Source organism: Eschrichtius robustus, chromosome 1 (genome assembly GCF_028021215.1).
Source record: "Eschrichtius robustus isolate mEscRob2 chromosome 1, mEscRob2.pri, whole genome shotgun sequence".
Classification (NCBI taxonomy): Eukaryota; Metazoa; Chordata; class Mammalia; order Artiodactyla; family Eschrichtiidae; genus Eschrichtius; species Eschrichtius robustus.
In genome coordinates this window covers 117,842,112-117,855,689 of record NC_090824.1, presented here as the reverse complement: position 1 = coordinate 117,855,689, position 13,578 = coordinate 117,842,112, and the positions used below count along the sequence as shown (strand labels likewise).

The 13,578-nt window shown below is 36.8% G+C and overlaps 1 protein-coding gene across 3 annotated transcripts in view; it reads left to right on the top strand.

Annotated features, from left to right (window-relative positions):
• Window positions 1-13,578, top strand: part of RFX7 (regulatory factor X7) — a 152,365-nt gene that overhangs the window by 128,000 nt on the left and 10,787 nt on the right. For all 3 annotated transcript variants that reach the window (XM_068552026.1, XM_068552017.1, XM_068552007.1), the window contains exons 6-8: window positions 11,036-11,152; window positions 12,452-12,536; window positions 13,181-13,388. In XM_068552026.1, the coding sequence (XP_068408127.1) occupies window positions 11,036-11,152; window positions 12,452-12,536; window positions 13,181-13,388 (410 nt within the window). The remainder of the gene's footprint in view (window positions 1-11,035; window positions 11,153-12,451; window positions 12,537-13,180; window positions 13,389-13,578) is intronic.

Genomic DNA, 13,578 nt, shown 5'->3' with positions numbered 1-13,578 from the left:
CTGGTGCTATCTTCGTGCTCTCCCTCTGCCACACTCCTGAATGCCAGTGTGCCCCCAGGGGGAGCTTTCCACTCATCTGGCAGCCTGGTTTTTGTAGCCACTGCCCAGGGGATGCCCCTAAATCAACTGGCTCTGGTAGCCAGGGGGGGCTTGCATTCCTGGGTCATTCCAAAGGAATGTGGCAGTCGGAAAGACAGTTCTTGGCCAGGTACCACCTCCCAGGCACTGCACAGACAGCAGACTGGGACACCCCCTCCCATCCCCAGTTTTTCTGTGAAGGAGGCCTCTTTGCTTTCCTCGAACTATGGCCTAAGGGGAAGGCTTCAGGTTTGGCATATGTCTAGCGGCCTACGGAGCTACTCTCAAGGAACAGATGTAGTCTTGCCTCTTTCCCTCTGCCTTGCTCCAGCTCACCAGTATCTCTGCCTTGTTCCAGCTCACCAGTATCTCCAGCTCACCAGTATCTCTCACACTTGTCAGGAGCCCTGATTTTTGCAACTGCCCAAGTGACACCTCCAGATTGCTTGGCGCTAGTGGCAAGCAGGGTTTATGCTTGTGGTCACACTGGACTATATATACTTGCATACTTTTAAAAGCTGCCTGAGGGTCTGACTTCCAGTCAGCCTGATTTTAGGTGCTGGGATCCTCTCTTCTGGGACCTTGATAGGTCTTGGTACATACCTAACTACTGGGAGCTATTAAAGATAATAATAAGCTGCTTGGACAAGCAAAAAGTTTAAGGGACAACCAAGACCTAGGACAGAGTTGAACAACAAGTTTCATCTCCTACATCCTTCAAGACTGGGAGGGGTGGTAGTTTCATCTACTACATAGAAACCAACACAGAGTTAAGCAAAATGAAGAAACAAAGGAACATGTTCCAGGGACTTCCCTGGTGGCACAGTGGTTAAGAATCCGCCTGCCAATGCAGGCGACATGGGTTCGAGCCCTGGTCCATGAAGATCCCATATGCTGCTTAGCAACTAAGCCCGTGTGCCACAACTATTGAGCCTGCGCTCTAGAGCCCGCAAGCCACAACTACTGAGCCTGAGAGCCACAACTACTGAAGCCCGTGTGCCTAGAGCCCATGCTCCACAACAAGAGAAGCCACCACAATGAGAAACCCGTGCACCACAACAAAGAGTAGCCCCCGCTTGCCGCAACTAGAGAAAGCCCACGCACAGCAACGAAGACCCAATGCAGCCAAAAATTAATTAATTAATTAAAAAAAAAAAAAAATATATATATATGTTCCAAATGAAAGAACAAGGTAAAACCTCAGCAAAAGTTCTTAATAAAATGGAGATAAGACACATTATAATTAAAATGTCAGAAGTTAAAGACACGGAGAGAATCTTAAAAGCAGCAAGAAAAAACAACTAGTTATGTACAAGCAGACCCTCATAAGATTACCTGCAGATTGGTCAGCAGAAACTTTACAAACCAGTGGGATTGGCAGAATATATTCAAAATGCTAAAAGGAAAAAAATCTCCATCTGTGATCAAGAATACTCTATCCAGCAAAGTTATCATTCAGAATTGAAGGAGAGATACAGAGCGTTTAAAACAAGCAAAATCTAAAAGAGTTTATCACCTGTGAACCAGCCTTACAAGAAATGTTAAAGGGACTTCTATAAGCTCTAAAGAAAGGGTACTAACTAGTAACAAGAAAACATATGAAAGAATAAGTGTCACTGAGAAAGTAAATATATAGTAAATGTAATGGGTTAGTTATAAAGCTAGTATGAAGATAAAAAAACAAAAGTAGTAAAACTATGATTATAATAACTAATGGATACAGAAGATTGAAAGATGTAAAATGTGACATAAAACATTGGAGGGCAGAGTAAAAACGTTGAACTTCAGAATGTAATCAAATTTAAGGTGTTAACCACCCAAAATAGACTGTTATAAGTTTTTATATGTAAGCCTTATGATAACCATAAAGCAAAAACCTATAGTAAATACAAAAAAGATAGAAAGCAGTACAAGCATATCACTAAAGAAAGTCATCAAACTATAAAGAAAGAAAGCAAGAGAAGAATAAAGGAACAGAGAGGAACCACAAAAACATCCAGAAAACAAATAAGATGGCAATAAGTACATACCTGTCAATAATTACTTTAAATGTAAATTTACTAACTCTTTCAATCAAAAGACAGAGTGGCTGAATAGATTAAAAAACAAAACCCATCTATATGCTACCTACAGGAGACTTGCTTTAGATATAAGGACACACAGAGACTTGAAAGTGAAGGGATAGAAAAAGATATTACATGAAAACAGAAACCAAAAAAAGCTGGGATAGCTATACTTTTATCAAAATTGACTTTCAGACAAAGGCTATATAATAAGAGACAAAGAAGACATTACATTATATTGGTCCAACCCAACAAGAAGATAAAACATTTATAAAATATTTTTTTATCCAACTTAGGAGGACCTAAATATGTAAAGCATACATTAACAAACTTGAAGTGAGAAACAGACACCAGTACAACAATAGTAGCGGACTCTAATGCCCCCTTTACCTCAGTGGATAGATCATCCAGACAGAAAATCAATAAGAAAATATCATCCTTAAAAGACAGAGTAGACCAGGTATACTTAAAAGATATATAAAAGACATTCCATCCAAAAACAAGAGAATACATTCTTTTCAAGTACAGATGGAACATTCTCCAGGATAGATCATATGTTAAGCCACAAGACAAAGTTAATAAATGTAAGAGAATTGACATCATGTCAAGCATCTCTTCCAACCACAGTGGTATGAATCTAGAAATCAATTACATGAAGAAAAGTGTAAAATTCACAAATATGTGGAACTTAAACAACATACTACTTGAACAACCAATTAGTCAAAGAAGAAATCGAAAGAGAAATAAAAAAATACTTTGAGACTAATGAAAATGGAAATATAACAAAGTTTATGGAATACGGTAAAAGCAGTTCTAAGAGGAAAGTTAACAACAATAAATGCCTACCTTAAGAAACAAGAGAAGTCTCAAATAAACAACCTTACTTTTCACCTCACTAGCTAAAGAAGAATAAAGCCTAAAGTTAGTAGAAGGAAAGAAATAACAAAGAGTAGAGCAGAAATAAATGAAAGAGACAATAGAAAATATCAATGAAAATAAGAGCTGGTTCTCTGAAAAGATAAACAATACTGAAAAACCGTAAGCTAGACTCACCAAGAAAAAGAGAGAGGACTCAAATAAATAACATCAGAAATGAAGAGGAGATAGTACAACTGGTAGCACAGAATACAAAGGATCATAAGAGACTACTTTGAACAGTTATATGCCAACAAATTGAACAACCTAGAAGAAATGGATAAACTCCAAGAAACATACAACCTACCAAGTCTGAATCATGAAGAAATAGAAAATCTGAACCAACTGTTTACTAGTAAGGAGACGGAATCAGTAATCAAAAACCTCCCAACAAACAAAAAGTCCAGGAACAGGCAGGTTCACTGGTGAATTCTACCAAACATTCAAAGAAGAATTACTACCTATCCTTCTCAAACTCTTCCAAAAAATAAAAGGGGTGGAAACTCTTCCAAACTCATTTTGTGAGGCCAGCATTACCCTGATCCCAATACCGGACAAGGATGCCACAAAAAAAGAAAATTACAGGCCAATATTCCTGATGAATATAGATGTAAAAAATATTAGCAAACTGAATTCAACAGTACACTGAAAGGATCATACACCATGATCAAGTGGGATTTATTCTACAGATGCAAGACTGGCTCAACATTCACAAATCAGTCAATGTGATTCAACACATTAACAAAGTGAAGGATAAAAATCATATCATTTCCATAGCTACAGGAAAAGTATTTGACAAAAATCAACATTCATTTATGATAAAAACTCAACAAAGTGGCTATGAAGGGAATGTACCCCAACATAACAGAAGCCATATATTGTACAACAAGCCCACCGTCAACATCATACTCAAAAGCTGAAAGCTTTTCCTCTAAGATTAGGAACAAGACAGGGATGCCCACTTTTGCCACTTTTATTCAGCATAGTATTGGGAGTCTTAGCCAGAGTAGTTAGGCAAGAACAAGAAATAAAAGGCATCCATATTGGAAAGGAGGGAGTAAAACTGTCACCATTTGCAGATGACATGACGTTATATATAGAAAACCCTAAAGACTCCAACAAAAAAACTATTAGAACGAATAAACAAATTGAGTAACGTTGCAGGATACAAAATCAATACACGAAAATCTTTTGCATTTCTACACACTAATAACAGACTATCAGAAAGCAAAATTAAGAAAACAATCCCATTTCCAACTGCATTAAAAAGGATAAAATACCTAGGATTACATTTAACCAAAGATGTTCAAGACCTGCATACTGAAAACTACAAGACATCAGGGAAAGTAGTTGAAGAAGACACAAATAAGTGGAGAGATATTTTGTGCTCATGGATTGGGAGAAATAATAGTGTTAAAATGTTCATACTACCCAAAGTAGTCTACAGATTCAATACAATCCCTGTCAAAATTCCAATAGCATTTTTCACAGAAATAGAACAAAGAATTCTAAAATTTGTATGAAACCACAAAAGACCTCAAGTGGCCAAAGCAATCTTGAGCAAGACAAACAAACATGTAAGCGTCACACTCCCTGATTTCAAGCTCTATTTCATATCTATAGTAATTAAAACAGCATGGTACTGGCATAAAGACAAACATGTAGTTGAATGGAGCAGAATAGAGAGCCCAGAAATAAACCCACACATATGTGATCAATTAATTTACAACAGAGGAGCCAAAATTAGTGGGGTAAGGACAGCCTCTCCAATAAATGGAGTTGAGAAAACTGGAGAGCCACATGCAAAAGAATGAAACTGGAACACTATCTTATACTGTACACAAAAATCAACTCAAAATGGATTAAAGACTTGAACATAAGATCTGAAATCATAAAACTCCTAGAAGAAAACATAGGTAGCAAGTTCCTTGACATAGGTCTTGGCAATGATTTTTTTAATCTGACACCAAAAATAAAATTTTTAAAAAGCATAGATAAACAAGTGGAACTGTATCCAACCAAACAACTTCCACACAGCAAAGAAAACCATCAACCAAATAAAAAGGTAACCTACTGAATGGGAGAAAATATTTGCAAGTCATATATCTGTTAAGGTGTTAATATTCAAAGTGTATAAAAAACTCATACAACTCAATAATGAAAAAAAAAAGTAATTCGATTTTAAAATGGGGTAGAACATCTCAATAGACATTTTCCGAAGAAGACATAAAGATGGACAACAGGTACATGAAAAGATGCTCAATATCACAAATCATCAGGGAAATGAAAATCAAAACCACAATGAGATATCACCTCACACCTGTCAGAATGGCTGTTACCAAAAAGATAACAAATAACAAATGTTGGTGAGGATGTGGAGAAAATTGAACCCTCGTGCACTGTTGGTAGGAATGTAAATTGGTGCAGCCACTATGAAAAACAGTATGGAGGTTCCTCAAAAATTAAAAATAGAACTACCATATGATCCAGCAGTTCCACTTCTAGGTATATATCTGACAAATGAAACACTAACTCAAAAAGATAAGCACCTTCATGTTCACTGCAGCACTGTTTACAATAGCCAAGACGTGGAAACAACCTAAGTGTCCATTGATGAATGAATGGATAAAGAAATTGTGTGTATATACAGTGGAATATTATTCAGCTGTAAAAAAGAATGAAATGTTTCCATTCACAGCAACATGGATGGACCTCATGGGCATTATGTTAAGTGAAATAAGTCAGACAGAGAAAGACAAATACAATGTGATCTCTCTTACATGTTGAAACTAAAAATTCCTTAAAAAAAAAAGCTAACAGATATAGATAATATATTGTTGGTTGTCAAAGGATGATGGTGGAGGGTGGGAGAGATGAGTGAACTGGGTCAAGAGGTTAAAAATAAAAAATCTTGAAATCATACATTAAGTCAGAAGTATATGCCTTGAATTGTAGGAGTCCATAGCCAAATTAGAATTTTTGGTACACAAATTGAAAGCATGTTCTTATAAATAAAAGCAGTTGGACTTTATGACATTTTATACGCATGCTGTTTTCTTTATTTTTTACGTAATGATGTAAGGATTATCTTTTGCGTCAATCTTTTTATAGGTAATAATGTGTCATTGCAATAAGACAGCTTAATTGCATTCTAGGAGCTACTGTCACCATCCTCATTAACTGGCATTTAGGCAGTATAGGTAACACATATATTTTATGTATACTAAAATATGTGTGAATATTTTCATATAAATAATGTTGAGGCCATTTTTTTAACATCTGTAAGAAAATAGGGGCTTATTTATAATGGGTTTTGAAATTTAATGTCTCAAAAGAACTATAAAAATAGCTTCGCAGGGAAAAAAAGAAAAACCTGCCTCAAGGTGGTTGGGGGGATTAAATGATGTAACACATACAAAGCAGTCCAAAAATGTCCAGGTATTGTTATGTATCCTATGACTATATTTTGCCACAAGGCTTTTATGATTTTATTTATATTTTTGTACCTTTAAACAATGTTTACCTTTAACTTAATCATTTATTTGTAAATGGTATGAATAAACATTGAAGACTGACTTGCTTCTGAGGATTTTGAGAGACATGTTGATGGCCATATTAAATATTAAGCTTAATTTCAAAGTCTGTAAAGCATACTTTTAAAAAAAGAGTAAGACCAAAAGAAAAATCTCATTTTAAGAATGGCATTAGAGTGTTAGTTATCCTGTGAACAGAACATTCTCTGTACCTTCCCCTTTTGTGAGTCTTGCATAAATATAATGTGACGCTGAGTTAGGTGTTAATTGACACTGTATCTTGCTTGATCAACCTGCAGTTTATTTATGAAGCAGGAAAACAAGATGTAAACTATCCAAGATCTCCACATGGCCTGGAATGACCTATGGCATGTTATATAGCCCTGGTTTCAAAATTATGAATAGATAGCCTATAAATATTTAATTATACTAAACAGAGTCACTGAATGTCTAGAACTTCTCAGTGGGAAAGAGGCTGTAATAATGAAGTTATTTTTCTTTGAAAATTAGAACCACTGAAAATTGGATAGTCCACGTCACAATATAGAGCCCTTCCTATCAGGAGAAGTGTTCAGAGGTAACCCATCATTCAGTAGGATAGCCATTTCCACACCTGACAGGAAGTTGAACTATACAACCTTCTGAACTCATTTCCAGTTCATTAATTTCACAAAATTAAAGAAATTGATGACCTGTCTGGGTATTGTTATTGTTACTTTCAAATTGAGGCGCTCTTTATTTTCTCTTTGACATGTAAGGTGTCAAAGTATAGAGTTTTGAACCATAAGCAGTTTTATTCTTAACATTGCCTACTATTTGATTCAGGAGGTATAATTTGAGTTGTTTATTATATGTCTCCAAAGTATTGGGTTGGCCAAAAAGTGCCTTCGGTTTTAAGTAAAATTAAAAGACATTTTTCATTTTCACCAAGAACTTTATGGAACAACGTAGTCACCATTTTTTTCCACTACCTTCTGCCATTTTTCAGGCAACTTCATAATTCCATCTTCCCAAAACTTTCTATCTTTTTGAGCAGAGAACTGTTCCAGGTGCCTTTTACAGTCTTCCAGGGAATTGAAATTTTTTCCGTTAAGAGGATTTTGTAAAGACCGAAATAAATGGAAATCCAAAGGTGCAATGTCTGGTGAATATGGTGGACGAATCAGAACTTCCCAGCCAAGCTGTAATAGTTTTTACCTGCTCATCAAAGCAACATGTGGTCTTGCATTATCCTGATGGAAGATTCTATGTTTTCTGTTGACTAGTTCTGGACGCTTTTAGTGGAGTGCTGCTTTCAGTTGGTCTAATTGGGAGCTTGTTTGACTTAATCTTTGGTTTTCAGGAAGGAGCTCATAATAGAGGACTCCCTTCCAATCCCACCACATACACAACATCACCTTCTCTGGATGAAGACCGGCCTTTGGTGTGGTTGGTGGTGGTTCATTTCTCTTGCCCCGTGATCTCTTCTGTTTCACATTATTGTACAGTATCCACTTTTCATCGCCCGTCACAGTTTGTTTTAAAAACAGAACGTTTTCGTTATGTTTTAGTAGAGAATCGCACATGGAAATATGGTCAAGAAGGTTTTTCTCACTTAACTTACGTGGAACCCAAACATCAAAGTGATGAACATAACCAAGCTGGTGCAAATGATTTTCAACGCTTGATTTGGATATTTTGAGTATGTTGGCTATCTTCTGTGTGGTATAATGTTGACTGTTCTCAATTAATATCTCAATTTGATCGCTATCAACTTCAACCGGTCTACCCAACCGTGGAACATTGTCCAACGAGAAGTCTCCAGCACAGAACTTCGCAAACCACTTTTGACACGTTCAGTCAGTCACAGCACCTTCTCCATATGCTGCACAAATCTTTTTTTGCGTTTCGGTTGCGTTTTTACCTTTCTTGAAATGTTGCTTTTTTTCTTCCATCTTCAATATTAAAATGGCTACACAAAAATTCACCAGTTTTGATAAGTCTTTTTTTAAATGCACGCTGATATGACAGCTGTCTCATACAATCTAACGAAACTGTTTCGAATGAAATTAAAGACAATAAGTGCTACTAGAGCCATCTTAACAGAAAAAACCAAACGAACCTTTTGGCCAACCGATACTTTATATATTTATCCACTAAAGAGTATTTTAAAGGTAAGTTCATTGTTATTCTTCCAAATAGTGAATTCCCTGCTTTTAGTGGAATAAATAAGAATCAAAAACCAGATGAAACTAGATGGTCACATTCTGAAATCACACTCAGGATTAGTTCAACTTGACAAGCAAATTTTGCATTGGTCATCCTGATACTTAATTTTGCCAACCTTCCACCTACCCCTTCTGCCAAAATAAAGAACTTTGGTATACTAATATAATGAAAAAAATATCAAAACCTAAATCACAAAAGGAGAATAGAATGGATATTATATCTCTTATTAGACTCATTGCTTTGATTCTCTTTATTTGGTTTCAGTTTTTTTAGGCCCATCTGCCAGTGCTGTCATAGGAGCCAGTGGGCCCTGTTTTCTTTTTTGTTTTGTTTGTTTTATGTGTTTCTGTAAGGTTTCTTGTCATTTTAAATATGACATACTTATTAAGTCATATTTAAAGTCATTTTAAGTTGTATGTCATATTAAGGTTTAATGTGACACGTGGACTTAATATGACTCTTCAGTCTTGTTCCTAGTGCTAAGAATACAGTGGTGAACCAGATAGATATGGTCACTGACCTGGTTGAACTTATAGTCTAATGGAGGATACATAACAAATAAATTGTCTGTTACATAATTTTAAGTCAGGAGAAGAAAAGAAACAAAGTACACAGACAAGGAATATGGTGAGGGTATGGCAGGAGAGCACTGCTTTAGATGGGGTAGTCAGTAGAGACCCTTTCAAAGTCATAACAAGCAGGGGCTTGAAGGGTAAGAAAATATTCCAGGTAGAGGAAACAAGTATCAAGTCCCTAAGGTGTGAAAGAGATCATTCACATTTTCTTTCTGCACTGGTTTAAACCATAAAGATGACCAATTTAAGTTGCTACTGAAATGGTTATGATTTGATGCAATTCATTTAAATTGTCAGCCCCCCAAAATAGTCACTCCTTCGCTTTGTGCTTTAAACCTTGGCCCCTGAGCCACTTGGAATTAGTCTCAGCTTACATATGATGTATCTAATATTCCTTATAGAGGGAGTTCTCGATACATGTTAGCTCCTTTCCCTTCTCCCTACTCTGCAGCATTGTTGAGAATGCATTTGCTAGGCAACTCTTCTCCTTCCCCTCAGCCCCACCCCCAACAGAAGTGTGTGGTATTTGGTGCTGGGATAGGGAGGGCACAATCAAGAAAAACACCAGTCTTCAGACCTACCCTGTTCTCTCTATTAAGGCTCCCAGCGTTCCCAACCTTCTCCTGAGTCTCTACCAATTTGACTTCTGGAATTCAGGTCACTTCAAGAATGTTGCCAGGATATTCATTCATCTACAAGAACTCAAGTCCCAGTTACCATTATAGGCTGCCCATTCCAGTGGTTTTCCTTCTTCATCCTAAACCTCTCTCCTTGGCTCGCTACTGCATGACTTCTTCATCGAGAAGCTGCTCTAGTTGATGCTGAAATGGGGGATGAGCTGGGGAGATTTGATTGAGTTATTTTGGAATTCCTCTGACTTGCTCTTTGGTAGCGGTTCTCCCAAAGGCCAACAGTTATGAGGGAGGCCTTGGTAGCCAGAATAGGACGTGGCATTTTCCTTCTGCTGAACTGGTAGAGAAGGAATTGGCCTTTTACCCATGACTGGCAGCTGTAGAGAGAAACAGAACACCTGATCTAGTAGTAGGTAAGACTTGGCTTGTTTCCCTGGTCCCCCTTGAAGTTACTGCCTTACAAGGTACTTTCTCCTGGCAATAATGGGGGGCGGGGGTGGTGGTGAGAACACTGTGCCTTCATTTTTTTCCCTTATTGGTAAAATGAGAGTGTTGGTATAGATGATCCCTAAGGTCCCTTTTAGTTCTAATACATCGTGTTTCTATTCCAAACCATGTAGTAGTTTTGTCTCTAATGTCTGACACACATAATGTTTACATTGGAAATTATTCCAGTATGTGAGCTTGATATACATGTGGAAACGTATAGCCCTAGTGGTTGAGCCTGGATATTCTCATTTCAGAATGCATGGTTGGATTGTAGCTGGAAAACTTTGCACTGCCAATGTCTTACTGCAAGTTTTTGCTAGTAAAAGCAGTAGTACTGTGTACCCTGAGGATGAAACAAGCTAAGTAAGCCTGAGTTAGTCTTTAAAGAAGGATGAACATGTATCAATGAAAATTGTGGTGAATGACTTGAAGATGTGTTTTTTCACTTTGTCATAGGGGTCAAGTTGGACTGAAGTAACGCTGTGCTAATGTGATGCTGAGTTCTGTTGCTCTCTCTGAATTGATCCCTCCTTCTTTTGCAGGAGCTATTGTGACAATCTTGGTTACCATCCATTAAGTGCTGCTGACTTTGGAAAGATCATGAAAAATGTCTTTCCAAACATGAAGGCACGTCGTCTGGGCACGAGAGGCAAATCTAAATATCCTTTACCAGAATGGTTTTTAGTAATCTCTTTAAGTTCTCACTTATTACAGAACATCTGCTGCTGTAGTTCAACTAGCAGCTATACTTAGAAATAAACTTAAATCAACAAATATAAACGACTCAGAAGTACTTAGAATAATTGTAAATTGTATTTTCCCAGCTGTTTATCACACTGCAAGAGAAATAACAAATAGTGGTTATTAGGATTGTGATAGATTTCACCTTACTCTGCCACTATAATGTGTTCTTAATCGTCTGATCTTCTTTTCCTTAACGATAAGAATTACTAAGGCACGCCACAGTACAGCAGTTGTAAATTATATCAGTGAAAGTGGAGAAAGATGTTAGTTTATCATCTTTCCTTCCTCTAATTTAGAAACATAGGGATCTCCTTGGCAATATATACAACATTCAAAAAATTTTTCTGTGGAACTTGTGCTGGAGAATTAGTGTTTTCTTTGTATTTTCATCCAACCCTTTAAAGGCTGTATTAAAATTAAAGCCAGGGCATAGAAAAGGCCCCTCTCATGATAGAGAAATACTTAGGAGCAAACAGAAGTAAGGAAATTAGAATTAAGAGTTTACTAAAGTTCTTCCTACCCTTGGAAGAAGATTGTAACATGGAGGGTCTCTGTATCATATTAGAAGTACATCATTTCTCTCTGCTTAGCTTTTAGCCTTTTTCAAAGCATAAAAATTCTGCTGTAGGGGACATGAAAAGGGGAAGGGGAGAGGCTGCTTTTCTAAAACGGCTCCAGGTGTTCTTTAACCAGTTGTTGCACGACCGAGTCTTGTTTCCTGAGTACAAACAAAAATGTCTTCGTGTGTCTTTGGCATGTTACAGGTGATAATCCTGTACGTTTCAGTGGAAAAAGAGAAGTGAAAAGGTTAAAGCCCTTGTGACACTCTTAAGAGTTGTTTTTGTCCCAGTGCCCTGGGCTAAAGTTTCCCTTCTCTCTGCCAGGTTTCCATCTGGATATTCCTTTCCTTCTGACCTGTTTGTTACTGGTGGCTGGCACAGCTTATTAGGAACATTTATTCATAAAATTTGTAACAGATGAAAATCATTTTGTTCCATTTAAGCCAGTAACATTCTACAAGGACTGTTTCAGTTTCAAAAGAGTAAAGGTGCCCTGAGTTTCTAATATTAAGTTTTCTTTTACTGAAGAACCCAGAAAGTAGATGGTATCTCAGGCTGATTTTATTCTCATTTCATATATAGTTACTTTTCAAGTGCTAACTATATAAACAGTTCATTTAATTTCGAGTACTTTAGACCTTAACCATTTATTACGTATTGCTACAGTGGACTAAGAAAAAAAGCTTTTGTTCATATGCCAACACTGCCCAATCTTGATTTTCACAAAACTGGGGATGGGGTAAGAATTTCTGCCTTTTCTTTTTGATAAGTAGAATTGTACCTTACTATCAACATTGAAACGATTCTGCATGGTATCATTTGGATAAAACCAGGGACCAGGAACTGTCTTTTACTAAATAAATGAGCCAAAAAGTTCAACAGTGGCTGGTAACTGTTAGCATATATGACTTATATCACCATGGTTCGTGAAATTAAGGAGAAAAAAGACGAATCTAAAGTTCCTAATTTGTAGATATATCCATGGTCTATATTGTCAAGAGGAAAATTTAAGTTATAGAATAACATGTAGAACGAATGTTTTCAGAAGAGAAAATACGGCTTATGGCATAGTTTGTTTTCTTGATGTTAGAAAAGGCTTTTTAAAAAATTCAAAAGATCTGTTAGTCTTCATATATGTTTAACAATATATGTTTAAATGTTATATTCACAACGCTGCTGGTAGCTGTGCACCAGTGTGTATAGGCATAGGCCTCGTATCTGCAGGTCTCTACTTTTATGCCTGCCAGTACCGGTCACCTAGTACTACTTTGACTCAATAGTTTTATATTGTATCTTCTGATTAAGAACATGTATCTTAAGTGTGCTTCAATTTAATTTCTCTGAACTTTCTTTTTAAAGTCTTTTCCTTTTTCCTTTGTTTAGTTGGAAGGAGCTGAATCTTCTGGGCAGCTTCAAAATATTGATGAGGAAGTTATCACTTCTGCTTGCCGTCTTGTGTGTGAGTGGGCCCAGAAAGTGTTAAGCCAGCCATTTGACACGGTCTTGGAATTAGCCCGCTTCCTTGTAAAAAGTCACTATATAGGCACCAAGTCGATGGCAGCTCTAACTGTAATGGCCGCAGCACCACCAGGTACAAAATTATTAAGAAGCTAAAACTGACAGGGTGTTAACTATATTTAGAGTTGGTAGTAAAAAGAAGAGCTTAGCCAAAAGACCTCCTTTGTCTTTTTAGTATTTGTATGTGTTCACTCTTATTTCCCTTAATACTAAATTCAGATGGGCTTGTTGAGCTAACAAAAATAATAATAGTTCTTTCATGA